The sequence below is a fragment of the Eublepharis macularius genome, chromosome 3 (genome assembly GCF_028583425.1).
Source record: "Eublepharis macularius isolate TG4126 chromosome 3, MPM_Emac_v1.0, whole genome shotgun sequence".
Lineage (NCBI taxonomy): Eukaryota > Metazoa > Chordata > Lepidosauria > Squamata > Eublepharidae > Eublepharis > Eublepharis macularius.
This window is the reverse complement of record NC_072792.1, coordinates 91,038,070-91,057,885: the sequence shown is the minus strand read 5'-3', so window position 1 is coordinate 91,057,885 and position 19,816 is coordinate 91,038,070. Positions and strand designations below refer to the sequence as shown.

At 40.6% G+C, this 19,816-nt stretch overlaps 1 protein-coding gene across 1 annotated transcript in view; it reads left to right on the top strand.

Moving 5' to 3' along the window:
- The window catches only part of UMODL1 (uromodulin like 1), a 67,616-nt gene that overhangs the window by 44,276 nt on the left and 3,524 nt on the right, over positions 1 to 19,816 (top strand). Inside the window, exons 10-18 of the mRNA XM_054974662.1 lie at positions 1,815 to 1,952; positions 3,376 to 3,996; positions 4,684 to 4,941; positions 6,244 to 6,356; positions 8,943 to 9,156; positions 9,717 to 9,854; positions 15,449 to 15,864; positions 18,067 to 18,209; positions 19,460 to 19,696. Of these exons, the coding sequence (XP_054830637.1) occupies positions 1,815 to 1,952; positions 3,376 to 3,996; positions 4,684 to 4,941; positions 6,244 to 6,356; positions 8,943 to 9,156; positions 9,717 to 9,854; positions 15,449 to 15,864; positions 18,067 to 18,209; positions 19,460 to 19,696 (2,278 nt within the window). The remainder of the gene's footprint in view (positions 1 to 1,814; positions 1,953 to 3,375; positions 3,997 to 4,683; positions 4,942 to 6,243; positions 6,357 to 8,942; positions 9,157 to 9,716; positions 9,855 to 15,448; positions 15,865 to 18,066; positions 18,210 to 19,459; positions 19,697 to 19,816) is intronic.

The following is a 19,816-nucleotide window of genomic DNA, read 5'->3' as shown; positions in this document are numbered from 1 at the left end:
CTTGTACTACCATGCCATAGGCACAATTTCACATTTGCTTTTTATATAGGAGACCAATTTTATATACATACATCGTATTTCATTTCAGACAGTAGCAACTGTTAGTCTATGCAAGCAAGGAAACAGATGGAGCCATATCTGCCACAGGTCAAACCTGCTTTTTGTGCTTATTCAGATGGTGGGATCTGAGACCCTAAAGAACATGATTTGTACAGGAATTATTGGAAGTCACTGAACGTAGAACATACCAAAGAATTTCTAATTTGGCCAGAACAGGATAAAACCTTGGGAAGCCACTCTAATATGAAAATGTTGAAAAAATCTGACTAAGCCACAAAGACATACAAAGCTAGCAGTATACCAAGTTGCACAATATATGGATCTTAGACTGCTTGAACAATCCATCCTTCCATCACCCTATCCCACACTGTAATCTAATCCCCCCACACACACACACTTTGTAGAAAACCATAATAAATCAGCAAACTTTTGTTCCTCCAGCTCTATCACTCTCAGCCATCTGCAGGTATTTTGTTTCCTCAAATGACTCCATATTTTCTCAATTTCTGTCTGTTATGCCTGGAGCTCCCAAAATATCTGCATGATGCCATTTGCTGCAAATGTCTCTTCAGAGCACACCATTTCTGTGAAGCCTTTGACACAAACCCTTGGTTTTCATCTGCTACTAGTACTGTTTACATACAAAATAAAATAGGAGTCCAGTGTCACCTTAGAAATTAACAAAATTTATTCCAGCCTAAGATTAAGTGCATGTAACTGGTATATATGCTAGGGTCACCAAACATAGATGAGGCCTGGAGATCTCCCAGAAATACGTATTATCTACAGACAACAGAGATCAGTTCTCCTGGAGAAAATGGCTGTTTTGGAGGATGGACTCTATGGCATTATACCCTGCTGAGGTCCCTCCCCACCCTAAACTCCCAAATCCCACCCTCTCCAGGCTCCTCCCAAAACCTTCAGAAATTTTCCAACTCAGGGTTGTCAACCCTATCCCTGCCTTCTTTCCTTCCACCTCCTTTTGGTCCCTTTTCTCTGTTCCCTGTCTCAGTTTTAAATTGTAATCTCCTCAGGTCACGGTCCTTTTGTACTCTGGAAAGCCCCATGAACATTGATAGTGCTATGTAAACAAATGAATAATATTTCTTTCTAATGATAGCTTTAAATACATTTGTGAGCCAAACTTCATATTATATGGAAATATATGATCTGATCTCCTGATGTTTTCTTTAACACTAGATGGTGGATGGCTGTTTGAAATGAAGTCATGGAACTGGGGAAAGAAAAAGTTTCCATGATAGATCTCTTCAACTGCTATTAAGCACAGAAGAGAAAAAAGACAGGGGCTTGAGGCTAAGATGGAGACTTCAGGAAAACTTGGCTGGAGTGGAGTTGGGATGACAGTTTAAAATCTCCATTCCTCATACAACCTATGAGGAATGGATTTAAAATCTCTGCTCCTCCTCTGCACAACCAGGATCCCGCATTGCCTGGGCCGTTTCCACACGGCTTCTCTCTCTTCGTAATGTCCTGGTAGATCGCGCAAAAAACGCGGAAGATCGCATTTCCTCTTGTGAGATTTACGCGACATCACGCAAATCTCACGCAAGAAAACGTGATCTTCCGTGTTTTTTGCGCGATCTACTGGGACATTACGAAGAGAGGGAAGCCGTGTGGAAACGGCCCTGGTTTTTAATGCTGAAGAAAATACCAGAAGATCTGATCTCCCGTGTAATGTTGAGTTCGACCTTGAAAAAAGTTGTTTTACTGAATTTGGGAATTTTTATTTACAGACTGGGATGAATGTGCACTTAGGGAAGAAAATGACTGCTGTATTTTTGCAGAATGTATCAATACAATAGGCTTATATATGTGCAGATGCAGGACAACCACAGATGCCAATCCCTCCAGACCTGGGAGGAACTGTGAAGGTAACAATCAGACGTTTCAGTGAAGGGGGACTTTTTTGCCATGAACTGAAAGCATCAGTTCTTTGTTCATATTTATTATTGTCTAGCAACAAAGCCGGTTGTGGGGAAAAATACAACGGGCTCTAGAAAGTGGAGGGTGGGCAGGCAGACATTGCCTCCTCCTCCTCCATGACTGATCCCAGCCAAGTGAAGGGGAGGCAGTCATTGACTCCTGTTCCACGCCTGATCCTAGCTAGGTGGTGGGAGGTGGTCATTGCCACTTACTCTGCACCTGATCCCTGCCGGGTGAAGGCATTGGGCGAGCATTGCCACCTGCTATGCACTGGATCCCGGTAGGGTGAATAGGAGAAGGTATTAACTCCTGCTCCATGCCTGATCCTGGCTGGGTGAAGGGGGTTGGGCATTACCTTATACTCCACTCATGATCCCAGCCAGTGAAGGTGGGGGATGGGCACTGCCACCGGCTCCACTCCTGATCCCAGCCTGGTGAAGGGAGATAGGCATTGCCAACTGCTCCACTCCTGATCATGGCTGCTAAAGGGGGGTGGGCATTGCCTCCTGCTCTGTGCCTGATTCTGGCCGGGTGACAGCAGGCGGGCATTGTTGTCTGCTCTGTGCCTGAAAATGGCTGGGTGAAGGGGGGTGGGCATTGCCACCTGCTCTACTCCTAATCTAGGCTGGTGAAGGCAGTGGGTGGGCATTGCCATCTGCTCCAAGCCTGATCATGGCCACATGAAAAGGTGTTGGGCATTGCCACCTGCTCCATACCTGATCCAGGATGGGCAAAGGAAGGCAGGCATTGCCACCTGCTTAGCTCCTGATCCTATCCGGGTGAAGGGGGAGTGGGCATTGCCACCTGCTCCGCTCATGTTCCCAGATGGGTGAAGGAGGGGGGCAGGCATTGCCACCTGCTCCATGCCTGATCCCAGCCAGGTGAAGGTGGGGGACAAGCATTGCCACCTGCTCTGCTCCTGTCTCTCCTCTGGCTGCCTCGCTGGGGCTTTCCTCCATGGCTACGCCCTCTGGTGGCACACCAGGATAGGAAGTGAGTCATCTGGAACACACTTTCTCTTTTATATAGTAGGATTCCAGTTGATACAATTTTATTTATTTGCTTCATTTTATTTGCACCTTTCTCCCAAGGGGGGCCCAAACCAGCATACATCATTTTCCTCTCCTCCCCTTTATGCTCATAACAACACTGTGAGGTAGGTTAGGCTGGGATTGAGTGACTGGCCCATGGTCACCAAACAAGCTTCCATGGCAGAGCGGAGATTCAAACCTAGGTCTTCCAGATCCTAGTCTGACACTCTAACCAATTACATTACACTAGTTCCAGTAACAGTAAATGTATGAATAGTAGGTTTTAATCTGATACATTTTAAACTTTCTGTTTATTATATGCAACAATGTCGCACTCCAGGTGAAATTGTAGATCCTGTTACAGAAAGAATACCTGTGACAAGTGCCAGTTCGCGATCAGAAATAAGGACATTAACTTCTAAGCACAATGAGGCAGCTGCTATGCCTATTGTACTGCCCTCAAGTGGCATTCAAGAGTCAAACACATTTACAACTGATACAATGGTACCAGCATTTCAGAGTGTCAGCACTTCTGCATCCATAAGGAATAATAACAGTCTGAGCATCTCTGAAACACCACCTCAGGTAACAGAACAATGGGCCAGCGTGACTACACCAAATGAAAACTTAGCAGAACAGAGATCAGCTACTCAGGAACAGCACAGCTCATCTTTGTCACTATTACCTGCAGTATCAAATAACACAGTTTATGCTCATGGAAATTATTCATTAGGAAACACAAGCACATCTGGTCTGTTACCCGAAGGAATTTCTTGGAAAGTTCCAACTTCAGCCCTGAATGTTACAGAACACCCCACATTTCTGAATCATACCGTTGATAAAAAAATGGAAACGGACAAAAGCTCTTCATCTGAGAAAAAATCACGCTCATTGTTGCCAGCTTCTGAGGAGCAGTCACCAGCATCTACCACAACTGGCTCTTCAGCCACAAACTGTAGTAGTGAGTACACTTTTATCTCAGAACTTTTCTTGTAAGCAGTCGGCTTATAAGCCAATTTATAAGCCAATGCACAAATATATATATATGTATGTGTGTGTGTGTATCTATATCTTTATCTATATCTCTGTCTATCTATTCCACATAAATAAATTAATCAGGTAACTGTTTCTGCTGCTTCATTGTTGTTAGACAAAAAAAAGCATTGTTTTCTGCTATAACGTGGAAGTTCAACATTTTCAAGGGAGTTTTTCTCTAATTCTGGAAGTCTTAGTTGGGAAATACATGAACACAAGGGTGCTTCGAGGAATCATGAGAGAAGATAAATTATTAGGAAATCCCACCCCTCCCCATGCACAAAGCTCTCTGCATGTAGACTGTATATATACAAGGTCTGCAGGCTCCCCAAATAGGTTAGGTTAAGAAGTTTACAAAGGTTTTTCATACTGAAATTAGATATATTTTATTAAATATGTTAATTTTGCCTTTAGCTGCCATAAATTTAAACAGCTGACTTTTTGTGAAAAAATTGTTGGAGAGTTCTTCCTGGCATGTTCTTAATTTTCAGTGGTCTATAGTATAATTGTAAAAACATTCTTTGAGGACTAGAAATGTGGCATGATCTTTTGGAAAGGTAGTTCTTTGTTTTCCTTTTTTTAAAAGGTATAATTATCTTTCTCTTCTTCTTAGTGCCTCTTCCAGTTGAAAAGGTTGTTTTTTCCAATGTAACCAGTACCGGCTTTCACATTGTCTGGACTACAAATGATGCACAGAATTCTGCTTTCCAGTTTCTGTTGTTTGAGGGAGAAAAACTTATAAAAGAGGTTAAGGCTCGGAGCTGCAACTTGACTATTTCTGGACTGGAACTTGGAATCTTGTATACTGTTAAAATTAAGACAGAGGTTTGTGAAAAGAAGAGTAGACCAGTACAGCAGAAAATAAAGACAGGTAATTTTTTTAAGAAGCTCATTTTGTCTTGTGCCCTAAAAGTCCATGACAGAAAAGTCAGTGGTCTTATGTATAGGCAAATGTTTTGAAATGTAGGCCCAATTTTGGCATACAGCATGTCAGTGATTCTCCACGCTTTTTACTGTCAAAGACAATTTGAATAGAATATAAACTGAGAAGCCCCGGCCCCAAACTTACCTGGGCCAGTGTTTGCGGGCCTGCATGGCCGGGGGAAGCAAGCAGGAGTGGCGTTTATGCTGGCCATGCGGAAACGCGCTCGCAGCCTTGGGCTGGGAGCGCAGATTGAATGTTCTCAGCCAGCCAATCAGAGCAGCCAGCTGGAAGCTGCAAGGGCCGGAGCCGTTGCCAAACCTGAGTGAACAAGTTTTCACTCAGGTCCTCCCGCCTTCTATATTTGACAGGGCCGGCCCCGGAACAGCGATCCCCACCCACCCTCCACAGGATTTAAGTTAGAGGGTTCAGTATGGTTATACGGTTCTGTTGTGGGTTAGCTGCTGTCTTGCTGTTACAAGTGTAGTGTTCATTCCGAGTTGAAGCATTGTTGGGCTTTATGGAAGATATCGCTGGGTAAATCGTCACAACTTTCAGTGGGCGGTTTAGGCATTGGGCACTGATCCCTTGGGGAGGGGGGAACAGGGCCTGTGTGCACTGTTTCCCCATAGATGGGGATCCCCATAAGGGGTCTTGGACCAGGCTTGGCAGTGGTAAGCCCAGCTCAGGGGGCTGACAGAACAAGCCTGCATTCAGGTGACGGGGGACAACGCAGAGGCTACCGCCCAGTGTGGCTCCCTCATCCGTCATCCCGTGGTGTCCCCTTTCAGCAGGCAGGCTGATAGGGTGAGGATTCATCAGTTGGCAGGTGGGTCTGCCGATGTTGGGATCTGTGCCCTACACTGCCATGGCTCCTTTATTCTGTAATCAATAAAATTGTAGTTTATTTTCTCCAAACAAGCGTCAGCATGTTTATTCTGCTTAGTAAACCCTGGCCGTATCAAGCTGGGCCCGCAAACCCACCATATTTATAGACATCTCCTTCCTCATCCATGAATTCAGAACATCTTGATACAAACAGCATTTATATTTGACTTGATACATCTTGATACAAACAGTATTTATATTTGACTTGGCACAACATTATTTTTTTTGTTCTCTTCTTTGAATGTTCTTTTAAATCCTATTTTTCCATTAGAAGATTTAGAGACAGCAGTTACTATTTATTTGAAAGCTCTGATCAGATTGTAGTCTGACTTCCAACTAATGCTGTATTTTTCAATCTTGCAGCTGCCCAGAAATTTAGTGGAACAGTCAGGATAACAAATATCAACTATAGTTCAGGGTTCAGCAATTCAAGTAGTGAAGAGTACCAAAATTTTACACAGATGTTTCTCACTGAGGTAAGTTAATACAAAGATTCTTTTTTTAATTTTTTTATAATATTTTTTATTTTTCAATGTCTAACATACAAAACTACTACATACATACATAACCTACAAGACAGTAACTACAAAAGACTACAATAGCACAAGGGATGGGAAAAAAGGGAGAAAAAAGAGAAAGGGAAGGAGGGGTGGAAAAAAGGGGAAGGTGACCTACAAACACTAAACACTACATTTCAATGCTTTCCCTTCATACTGCCATAGTAAAAAATAGCTTAATAAAATAGTGACGGAGTGGTTGATCATACAAATTACAAATTACAGTTCAAATTAAATCTTTTCCCCTCCCCTGGGCCTCGGGCGCAATTCCCTCTACGCAGCTACCGCCGGAGCGCTCATTGCCTCCCCCCTCCCTTCAAGCTTCGGATCCTCTTCTTTTTGCTTGGTGTCTGGTCCAAATTCTGAATTTTTATCCACAAAATCCCTTAGCTGATCTTCCGAATTAATCTTGTAAGCTTTATCTTTATAACTAAACCCGATTCCTTCCGGGAGTAGCCATTTGTACTTTATATCCCGTTCCCTCAAAAGAGCTGCCAACATCTTGTACTTAAATCTTTTCTTCCGCACTAAAAATGGAACGTCCTTCAATATCTTAACTTTATTTCCCAGAAAGTCCAATTCCGCATTGTATGAATTATATAGGATACTGTCCCGGACCCTCCTAGATGAAAACTCGATAACAATCTCGCGAGGCAGCTGCCGCTTCATTGCATATTTTGAAGATGCCCGACGGACTCCCAAAATGGCGCTTTTCACTTCTTCTTTAGTTGCCCTCGCGGGTGTCGCTAAAAGTTCCGAGGCGAGATCCCATAAATCCTCTTTTTCCTCCTCTTTAACATTCTGGAGACGCAAAATGGCTTGTGTTCGCTCCACTTGCAGTCCGATCAGCTGGTTTTCCACCAACTTTAATTCCCTGTTCGCTGCTCTCGTAAGTGACGCACTTTCCTGGGCAGACTTCTCTGCCCCCCCCCCGCTGCTTCTTTAATGGCTTTCACATCGCTTTCAATTAAGCCCACCCTTTGATCTGTTTCATTCAGCTTGTCAACAAAGGGTTTTATGGCTTCCATAACTGCTCTTTTAACCAGTTCCTCAAGCGTCTCGCCCCTCTGCAAGGCCGCCGTAACTGACTTGCCAAGAGAAGGACTCTGCTTTTTCGCTGCCATTTTAGGGGGGGGGGAACCGCCAATCTTCCGAGACTCTATGAGGGGGGAAAAATCCGAGTCTTCTAACCTTCAGACCCCACCACTCCTCACATGCGCTTGTAGTAACAGAAGGGATTCACTTACTTGCAGGCTTTCGCCTAATCCTGCTCCTTGCCATTTTCCATAGCCCGGCAGCACACTGGGTGCCGCGCTCGTCTGCCGGCCTCCATAGGGACAAACGGGCAATTTACCCCCTGCCTCGATCTGTCAGAGGGCTCTTCCCGCCGCGTCCCGGACTCAGACTCCCTGCCTGAGAGTCTGGGGGCTAACCTTTGCAGATCAGCCGCCCGGCCAGGCGGCTTGGCCGCTTCCTCTCGGACCTGCCGAGAGGAGCGTCCGACATGGCTGCGAAAATGAAAACGAATCCAGTTAATACAAAGATTCAATGTTATACAAAGTGGACATGACCTAGAGATGGACAGTTCCAGGGACAGTGCTTTCTGGGTTTTCTCCAGAGGAGAAAACACTGAAGAATGGTATGCGCAGAGACTTTTCAGGAAGCCAGCATATTTACTAGTGTGCATTGTGCTCTAAGGCATTTCACCTTCAGGCAACACAGCTTGCCCTCAGGCTGCTTCTCTCTCTTCCAAATTCAGAGTACTCTTATTTCACACACGTAACCACCTGCCTCCTCCCCTCAGCTGACCATCATTCAGAACCAAATCTATCAAGAGACCATCTCTTAACTATCTCCCATTATTGAAAAGTCTGCAGTCATTGAAGTACATGAAAAAAAAATGTCAAAGGCCCATATGGTGTCACTGTAGGCCAAAGCATTGTGATAGGTCTGTTTCCAGTAATCAGACAATACTGTTTAATGGATGTAACTGTATATTTAATGTGCCTAGTATAATTTTGAAATTGAGGCTTAAGTAGAAGGATAATCTGTGGCAAGTTTATGAGAGTGAGTTCACATGTACACAATCATCAGCTGTTGGTTTGCAAGTATAAAATCAAAGAGCAGAAATTAGTTTTTGTGCATCCTCTAGAAACATCATAGCTGAAAGTTGTCAAATGATGCGATACAAAGGGATATACATGCCTATGTGAAGCAGCCTTCAAGCTCTTCATTTTAATCTTCTAGTCCTACTTTTCTCTGATAGGGTTTAAATTAAAAAATAACTTTCCTACTCCAGCCACACAAAGAGTTCTTGCAGAAAGGATTGCAGGTTATCTTATTTGCCTCATGTAGAATAATCCCATCTTTTCTGTAATCTTTGGTCCAAGTATGAAGCTAGCCCCAGTATTTCATGAGCTGAATTATTTACTCAGTGTGAATCAAAGAGTACAACTGAAATAATTAGCAGTACACCTATTTACATGCATTTTGTTTTAATAACAGGTCCGTACCCATCTGCCCTTTTACATTCTTCAACAAATGGATGCCGGGGCAATTAAACTGTTTTTAACAAGTATTTCTAATGGAAGTATAGTGGTAAACTTTGATTTCCTCGTAGCTACAGACATGGATGCAAGCAATGTTTCTTGTTCTTTTCTTGATGCTTTTCAACACAGCCACTGTTTCATAATTGATAACAGCAGTCTCTCCATACATGGTAAGTTATAATTTATATAGATCTCTTTTCTCAAACTTTGCAAAATGATTGAGCTGGACTAGCATTCTGAAAGATCATCTATAAATGTGATAACTGAATGGATCCTGTAGGGGGTTTTTTGCTAAAAGAAAGCTCAGCTAAATCTCATAGAATGAAATATATGGTTAGTACTGAATGAAAACTAGCTACAGTGTTTGACATTGGACAGCACTTTGTTTATTGCCTTGGAGCTACAACTATAGGAATCATGCTTACCATGTGTCTCCTTGGCATTGTCTTGGATATGTTTAAATCCTTGCCTGTTCAAGAGGCTGAAGCTCTTGAGGTTAGAGCCTAAAATGGGCATATTTTGGAGAAATCTGGGAGTAGCAAAGTACAATAGAGAAGTGTAACTCATGATTCCTTCCCAGAGCAACCTACTTGGTATTGTTAATTGTACAACTATATTACATGTAGGAAAACTTGATGAAAGTACCAGGTACCAGAAGAAATGCCAGTCTGCTAAACGATTATGATGACTCTAAAGCATAATTGTACTCTCTTTTTAAATTAAAAAACAGATTTTGATGAGTGTGACAAAGAAGAAACGGATTGCTCTCCTAATGCATATTGCAGTAACACTTATGGATCTTATGAATGCAACTGCAAAGAAGGATTTTCCAATGTAAATGCTGAGAGACCTGGGAGAAACTGTGAAGGCAATGTTGCACTATTTATATTCTCTTCGTTGCATTTCTGCTTTTCTTATATCCATGAAACCATTCGATTGTATTTACTATGGGTGGGATTATAGTATAGTTTGAAGAAATATGATAATAGTTATACATTGCTTCTGCATTGGCACAGTATGTTATAAACTATAAGGAACAGAACAGCAGATTCTTACTTGACCAATAGTGGGGCATTTGCATTTTTTTTGCTGTTTGGGATGCTTTTTTTTTGTTCAGTTTTCTTTGAATATGTGCATTCCAGTTTTCCAACAATATTCTAATTCCATCTGACTCCGAAATTCCAGGTTCCCTAATGTCCTTAGAACTTTTTCTCAAACACGTATTCATCCATGAGGGGTCCTTATTTATACAATTAATTACTGGTCCTGGTTTTCTGAAAAGGTTTCCCACAATCCGTTCAAGCCCTGACAGCTTTTCATACTGACTACCTATGTGACCCATACGGGGACGTCGCATCACGACGTTTTCTTGGCAGACTTTTGTTACGGGGTAGTTTGCATTGCCCTTTGGGTCAGTAATGACTTGGTGCTTTACCTTTTTTACCTATGTGAATCCTAGTCTCAGAAAATATGCATGTTGTGTCTCCATCAAGATGTCATGTTTTGATGTCTTAGTTTTTGGTTTTTTGATGTCATGAGTCGCTCCACAACTTCAAACCATTCACAAGACTGGAATAGGGTTCCCAAAGATATACGTAACTGAAAAGTGTATTTAGAAATGGCCATATAACTCCTCTATTATGCTGCAGTTCTTGGAGGAAAAGTCGATAAAACCCATGGAATTGTTACCCAGGAAAAGTAGTCCTCCCCCTATGCCTCTTAAATTCTTTGATTATTATGGTTATATGCCTATATTTCTACAACAATGTATGTATTTTTCTCTACAACACCTATCATATCTTTACAAACAATCATATCTTTACAAACAATGTACAAACAATACCTCCAGAATTTACCTTTTCTTTATTGCCCCCCCAATAATATATCATTTTCAATTTTTTTCTACAACACCTATCAGATCTTTACAAACAATGTAGTTATAGTTTTGATACCTCCAGAATTTACTTTTTCTTTATTGCCCCCTTCTATTTATTTTCCCCAAATTTATCTTCTTAGAAATCAAATCCGCAAATCATCAGGTTTTTTTTTCTCACGCAGAAAATCAATAAGGGGTTTCCATTTAACCATTAAAATAAACAACGTTTTATCTCTGATCAAAGCTGTAAGTTTAGCCATCTCTGCTAACTCCAACATTTTCACAATCCAGTCATCCATTGAAGGCAATACTGTACTTTTCCATTTTTGCACATATAAAAGCCTAGCCGCCGTTGTCACGTATAGAAATAGGACACCATGTTTATTTTCCAACTGTTTGTCCATTAGTCCCAACAAAAAGGCTTTGGTTTAAATAGTATATTGATCTTCAAAATTTTCTGTATTATCATATGAATTTGTGATCAAATTTTTTTTTGCTTTGGGGCAAGTCCACAAAATATGATAAAATGTTCCTTCATCTTGCTCACATTTCCAACATTTATTTGACATACTTTTACTCATTTTTGCTAATTTATTAGGAGACATATACCACTGATACATCATTTTGTAAAAATTTTCTTTAAGTGTGGAACTCAAAGGGAAATTGAGCCCCTTTTACCCACATATTTTCCCACAGGTCCATTTGTATATTATACCCATAATTTTAGCCCATTATCCCATACAGTCTTTTACACATTCTTCTTCCTTTTCAAATTTCAATAAAAGTTTGTACATTTTGGAAATAACATGTTCATCATTTGTACAAAGCTCTTTTTCAAACTGTCTTATAATCAAAGCCTCATAATTTTTTATCTGATTTAAACCTTTCTAGTAATTGTGCATAGAAGAACCATTGGCATTTATAACCTTTAGCTATTAGATCTTCCCTTGACTTCAATTTATAGTCTCCTCGTGGGAACTCTAATAATTCTCTGTACATCGACCATCTCTGTTCAGTTGTCATTTCACCTCTATAAAAAGCTTCCTGTGTTGAAATTCAAGGCAGTGTATTCTGTGATAGTCTCAGTTTATATTTGTTCCAAATTCTCAAGATGGGTCTCCTTATATAATGATTTTTAAAGTCTATGTTGACCTTTACTTTATCATACCACAAATAAACATGCCATCCAAATATCAGGTCATGACTTTCCGAAGTCAAGAGCCAATCCCACAGAAGATTTCTGCATATTCTTTTTTTTAAAAAAAAATTTATTGGTGAGTTTAAATTTCCAATTTAATACATACATTCCCCTTATATCTCATTTATTCTAATCCCCACCCTTTTCCTCCCCCCTCCCTATTGACTTCCAACAGCTTTCCAACCCTTACCCCCTTACTTAGCTCTATTTCACTTGTATTTTTCTACAACACATATATCATAATATCTCTTACTCTAAGCATATTCTAGTTCTTTTATACATATACTCTATCAAATATACTATCAATATAGTATTTTTTTGTATACTATACCATACAATATAGCATAGCATACATTATAATATAACATAACAAAACAGCCCAATATAGTATACTGTATGATGTACTAACACCATACACCATAGTACGTTGTATATAATATATAGTATGCATCCTCTAATATATCCGTTTTACTCTTCCTTTGTTAAACTGTATGTTCTAAATCAGATTTTCTTAAACATAATACTAGCTTAGATTCTAATAATTAAATTTCCCCCTTGATGGTAAAGTCACTTCTCTCTTCTATTTACAACATCACACGTTAGAAATTCTCAAACTGCCACAGTTCTCCTTTCACATCCCATTTTTTCTCTAAGTATTGTTTCAGTTTCCCCCAATCAGCAATATATTGTCCTAGGTCAAGATCTTTACGTTTCCTTGTCATTTTGTCCATTTCTGCCACATACAGCAATTTATAAATCCAGTCTTCTATGGTTGGTATTTCTTGTACTTTCCACTTCTGCGCATACAAAAGTCTTACTGCTGCAGTCATATAGAATAACGATGTTCTATACTGCATTGGAACAACTTCCATTCCCAAATTCAGTAGCAACAATTCTGGGTTCTTATTTATTTGGATTTGTAAAATCTCATTGATTACTTCAATTATTTCTCCCTAGTATTGCTTGGCTACCTCACAAGTCCACCACATATGATACAGTGATCCTTCATGCTTTTTGCATTTCCAGCATTTGTCTGACATATTTGTATTCCCTAGCGCTATTTTCTTTGGTGTTAAGTACCATCTGTAAATCATTTTATATACATTCTCTTTAATATTTGTACAAGTTGAAATCTTCATTGTATTTTTCCACAGGTGTTCCCACGCCTCCATTGTTATTTCTTTGTGAAAGTTTATTGCCCACTTCACCATCTGGATTTTAACTGTTTCATCCTCCGTATGCCATTTCAGAAGTAATTTATAAATCTTAGATATTTCTTTCTTGCCTTCTTGTAGCATCACTTCTTCTAGTTCGGAATTTTCCATTCTTATACTTCCTTTTAAGCAGTCCGAATTGTAAAGATCTCTGATCTGCCTGTATTGAAACCATCCATAACAAGGAGACAGCTCTTCTTCTGTTTTTATTCTTAGCATTGAATGTTGTACGTGTTATCTCCTTGTAGGTTAGACATTGCTGCTCATTATCGACAGTTCTCGGATCTATTACTTCATACAGAACCACCCATGAAGGAATTCCATCTTCCATATAAACCTTGTATTTTTTCCAGACTGTGAAGAGGCTTCTCCGAATGTAATGGTGCAAGAACATCGAATCCGCTTTTACTTTATCGTACCACATGTATGCATGCCATCCAAATATTTTTTTATGTCCCTCCAAGGCCAGCAATTTACGGTTTTTTAATGTTATCCAATCTTTTAGCCATACCAGACATATTGCTTCATAATATAGTCTTATATTGGGCAGTTGCAAGCCACCTCTTTCCTTCGCATCCTGTAATACTTTCATTTTCACATGTGGTTTCTTGCCTGCCCACACAAAGTCTGAGATTTTCCTTTGCCATTTGTCAAATTGTTTTGAGTCTCGAATAATTGGAATTGTTTGCAACAAGAACATTACACGCGGTAAAAAATTCATCTTTACTGCTGCTATTCTTCCCAACCATGATAAATTCAATTTATTCCATTTTATCAAGTCTCTCTCTATTTGTATCCACAATTTCTCATAGTTGTTTTTGAATAAGTCTATGTTTTTCGCAGTCAGTTCGATACCCAGATATTTTACTTTGTTAGTTACCTCACTGTCCGTTGTCACCATTAGTTCTTGCTGCTTCTGTTTAGTCATATTCTTACATATTATTTTTGACTTCTTTTTATTCACATAAAATCCAGTATGTAAACAATAATCAATTTTCCGCGTTTATTTCTCTTTCCAATGTCACTTTTTAAAAATTTAACTTGCCGGAATTCTCTCCTATATATAACAAGTCTCTTGCAGTTTTTAAATCGTCTTTATCTCTTTATTCCTTTTTATAATCTGTCCCATATTGAGAGATAGCAATCTTTACCTTCTTAGACGTTTCTCTTGGGTTGTAATCACTGCTTCAATTGTCCAATCACTTAAGATTCCCTTTTTGATTTGCTGAAGCTTGGGCATGTAGGTCTTATGCCAGAAAATGACTCCAGAGCCGCTGCAGAGATTTTGGCAACCTTTCTTCAGGTGGGACCTCAAGAGTGGAAGGGGGCTCGTTGTGTAGAACGCCCCTCACACCCGAGATCAACGCGCCCTCAGGTTCTTGAGCGTACTTGCCTGTTCTCCGCCTGAGAACAGGGGGCTGCGGGCAGTCTGCGCCCCTCCAGCCTCCACAAACAGCGGCACGGACAGCCCAGCTCACTGAGCTGCGTTAGACCTTCATGAATCCCAAACCGGAAGTCGATTTCTGCATATTCTTACATCCTTTTAGCACAAGCAGAAACACTAAAATTATTCCTTACTGCCTGTTTGTGCTAAGTGAAATCAATCCACCTTGAGTTTCAGTGAGAAAGGTGGAGTATAAATGACATAAATAAATCTGTTTACTTTTTTATTATGTGCAAGACTTAGTGACAGATATTTCTTCTGATACAATTTCATAAACAAAACCATATGAAGTATCTGTTCCACATTCCATTGCTCCATATGCAAATAGTTATTTTGTTAAAAATTATATTTGTTCTGTGTATTGTCCTTGCACTATTGCTTGAACCACCAGAACTGTGCAACTTATATTTTTCTTTCTGCTTGCTCATCACTGGACCAGTGTATGACACACTATTGGTTGAGATTGCTCATCTGACTAATAATGGAAAAAGATGCAAGGATAATAAGAAAAAATGGCACTATTGAAGCAGCGGCAGATAAGCCAATAATGGCAGCAAGCAAAACCCCGAAGAAGAGAATGTTTTAATTTAGGAGGTTGGGAAAAATATTTCAGTCCTCAAAAGGACTGCTTTTGATCATCAAGTTGGTATATCGTCAGTTAAAATTCATTTCCTCCAATTACTGATTAAAGTGTTCTACTTTACTCTTTTTTTTGTCTGTGATGCTGCAGATACACACAAAACACACTGGAACAGCACATTTATGCCTTGGATATATTCAAATACTTCTACCAATATGCTTTCATCTGCTAAAGAAGATTCTTCAAAAACTTTGGCAAATACAACCACCAGTACTGTGGTTCCTGAAGTACCTACACAACCAACACTGAATGTCCATAGTTCGGCCCAATTCTCATCCTTACCAGTCACTAAACCTACGCAGGAGATTCCCATTCAGAATGTAGTTCGAGTGGTATGTGAGATTGAAAAAGTTGTCATTGCCATTCAGAAACTCTTTCTGCAGCAAGAAGCTATCCCAGAATCCTCTCTGTACCTGGGAGATCCTCGCTGCAATGTAAGCTTCAGCAATTCCAGTCATGTTATCCTTCGAACTGGGTGGAATGAATGTGGAACTGAAGTACACACAGTAAGTTATACACAGCTCCCTGATTTTATTGCTTTGCTAATTTTAGTAGCCATAGCCATCTATTTCTTCTCAAAGTCAATTGCCTCAACTTCCAAGGAATACTGATGACTCATGATGGCTCCCACAATATGGTCATTTGCAGGCAGTGCCACATGTATATTTTGAGCCTTTTTCATACTGCTACAAACGTATTTTTTTTCATCTTTTGTAGTATTGTGTTCAAATTTGTGGCCACATAATGGTGCAGGAATTCCAAGGGGCCACCACAAGCTAAGGGTTGTATGATTCACTAAAAAGTGCAGCGTGGTCAATGTTGGGCTTCATCCTCTGCACTGCAAGTGAATGACTGAAATTAATACGTAGTTATATATGAACAGCTCCGCATCACTTTTGGTGTTGGGCTGCAGTATAGGTTCATCCATAATCACAAAGATAGTCCTGCTGTATCGTGGTCAAGGATGTAGTCAACCACTAACCCTGTCCCTAGCAACGGGCAAAAGTGAAGCTTCAGGAAATTTATACCAACACCAGGATATATTATTGTCTTGCGTGCCATTGCCAGCTGTCAGTCTATGGAAAGCAGGATACTCTGATTTCGTCTCCCACCCCTTGCAGCAAGAAATCCAAGGTCTCTTGAGTCAAAGGTTCTTTATTGAGAGATTGTATATTCAGAAAGTACAAGTGTCCATAGGTTATCCAAAGGCTAAAGCAAGCTTCTGGCTGTACATAGATCTCTTGTTGAGAATGACGTATTAAGGGCTTGCTACAGTATAGCAAACCCTCTAAACCATCCCCCACCCTCGGTGTCTACCCAGCTGGTACAGAAGGTGGGAAAGTGAAAGGAACTGTCCTAAGGCCACTGTGGTGAGCCATCTCAGATAAGGCTGTCTCGGGAACCAGGCTGCTCCTGCTAATACACATACAGAAAATATTACTGGAAAAGTACAGCAAGCAATATGGAAGGACTGTGGGCAGCAGACCTGACACCAGCTCTTCTTACCTAAGTGCTCCCTGTTTAGGTCACTCTGTGGACTATGACTGATGAACTGAGCACCTTTCCCATCTTCCTTCAATCAGTCTATCCTTTTAAAATGTCATTCTTTACAGTCAATGATTAGTCTTTATAGTAGCAAATTAATTGATAAATTCTTCATAGTGTACAAAAATATCTCCTTGTTGTCTTAAAGTGAAAGGGCAACCAATTGCCCTTTCTGTTTTTTTTCTTATTTATTGCTGATTTTATTTCAATTCTATTTCAACTTCAGTTCAACTTCCATTTTATTTTCATTTCTAAGATGAAGGGATATAATTCCTTTCGTCTTTCTTTATATGGAAGATGTTCTATAATTAATCATCATGTTTTCTCTGTGGGGAAACCCAAATGTGTGAAAATCCTCTAAGTTATCCTTAACACTTAAATGAAATGTGAGGGTCAAGCTAAACAAGAAGTTGGGCATGGATTCAAACCTGTGGCTGGTAAGGCAATTTTACCTGGGAACTGTAGTTTTCAAAGACAGCTGTGGGTGGGGAGAAGGTTTCGCTTACAGCCTTCTGCTTGGCTGCCATCACTGCCTACTGCTTGGCAGGTATCCACCTCAGCTACTCGCCCACCTCCCTCTTTCCCCTCTCCATTCTGGATGGCAGTGCAGGCCATTGTGTGCCACCACCTTCCTCCTGCTTCTGCTCCCTCTGGGAGTGTGGGTGTGCAGCCACTCAGAGAGCAGGGGAAGGAAGTGAAAGCAGGAGGAAGATGATGGCATGCAATGGCCTGTACTGCTACCCAGAGTGCAAGGGGTGGGGGGAGAGAGGTAGGCAGTCAAGCAGATGGAGCGGGGGGGGGGGAGTCAGTCGAGCCACTGTGAAAGGCAGTGGTGGCCAGGTGGAGAGCTGCAAGAAAATCCCTCCCTCATCCCCCAGTGTGCAGCTCTGTCTTGGAAAACTAGAGTTCCCAGGTAAAATTGCACCACCAGCCATGGGTTTGAACCTATGCCCGGCTTCTCATTTAGCTTGATACTTAGCTGGGTTGGATTAAGCCAGCTTGTCCACTAGTGAAAAGGAGGGACTATGAAATAGGCTTTACTGGGTCATGGAGATCTGCATGGATGAAAGACTGCGATTGTAATACAAAAGAGAAGTAGATGAGATTAAATGAAAAGCTGTCTGGATCCAACCCTTAATTTTTTTGCTGAATTTATTTTCCAGAACAAAACACATACCATCGTGAAAACAATTCTACGGAATGATATGTCTTCTCTGGGGGTCATTCATCACTTAAAGATTGCTAGCCCAGTTCGTTGTGTGTTTCAGAATGACCTCTTGATTTCATCTGGATATACTCCGGAGGGGTAAATGAAATCTAAGAACCTATTGGTTTTTATCCCTGCATATATATTATAGAATGGCAGCAAATATAGTCCCAGTGATCACTGTTAGAGAAAGGAGGACTGGACAGGATGGTTGGCACTAGTTCTCATTTTACCTATTGTAACTGAGAGTCTCTCTACACGAGCTGCCTTGGGGCATGTTTGTCAAGTGCAGAGAGAGTCATTGTTAGCTGAGAAGTGTAATTTAAAAAGACAGAGCCAGCAGAGATTGCACCTCAGAGGCTTTGTTAATTTCATCTTCACTTCCCTGAAGGCTCTGTCAATTTCACCACTCCAGTCTAAAATTGAGTGGGATCGCAACCAGAGGGCAGCGAGGAATGGAAATGGGCTGAAGATGCCTTCCAGAGCCAGGCTTGGACCTGGAGAGATTATAATGAGCTGAAGTTTCCCTTCTGGCATTTCACAGCCCCTTCACACAGCTCCAGTGTATAGCAAAGCCTTTACTCTGCCACTGGCTCTGTGTTTTTAAACTATCCTTCCTGGCTAACATTGCATCTCCCAACACATATTCTTCACATGTCAGATGTCTCATCTAGAGAGACTCATAGGTACAAAATTCACAAGACTCTCATCAAGTTAGGAGGGCTCACACTGATAATATTGGATGATTGTCTTTTAAACTAATTTGGATTGCACATTGTATTCAAATATTGTCAAGGGTGTGTATCAATTTTTACTTACACACCCCTTCAAAGTTGACGGGCATCTATCCAAGTACAAATTTTCAGTACTGAAAGATTATAGAAAGAATAGAATTTTAGGGGGCAAAGAGAAATAAGAAAGAGAGTAAAGGCCAGTCACATTAAATAAAGTAGAAGAGGGAAGAGAAATAGGGGCCTTTTAATTTGGTGATGAAGGTGATCAAGAAGATACCATTTCTATAGCTAAGCACTTTCTCCCTTTGATGGTAGACACTACCTCCAGATATCCATATATTACTGTCTTTAAAATAACTTAGCCTGGAGTAGAGCAAGATACTGTCCTCTTACTTATTTAGAACATTTCTATGTTGCTTCTCCAGAGAATCTGCTCCAGGCAGCTTATAAAGTAAAACTTAATAAAAATACGAAACACCATAAAAGTCATTATTTTGAAAAGTCGTATTGGAGATCAAGCCTTCTTTCAGGCACTATCATGCACATGGAACCTATCTTGTAAAAAAAACAAACCCTTTCTTCCATGCATTTTAAAATGGATGAATTTGCTTGCAGGGTTTATACCACTATTGAAGATTTACATGGATCAGGGCACTTCTTAACCGAAATGCAGCTCTTCATTGGAAATTCTCCAATTCCCAAAAACTTCAGCGTCTCTGCTAGTGATGACATAATGATTGAAGTGGGAATTCGGAAAGAGGACAGCAAGCTCAAGGTGGTTGTCAGTGAATGCTGGGCAACTCCAACTAATAACTCAATGGATCTTATGTCATTTCCTTTTATTCATAGCAGGTACAGTGCATGCAGTCAGTGCAAGGTGTATGTGTGTGATTTTTTTTCATGTGAGCTAGTCTGTAATTTCTTAATACACAAGTACAAAAAATCAGATGACAGAAAAACCAGCTCTGCTTT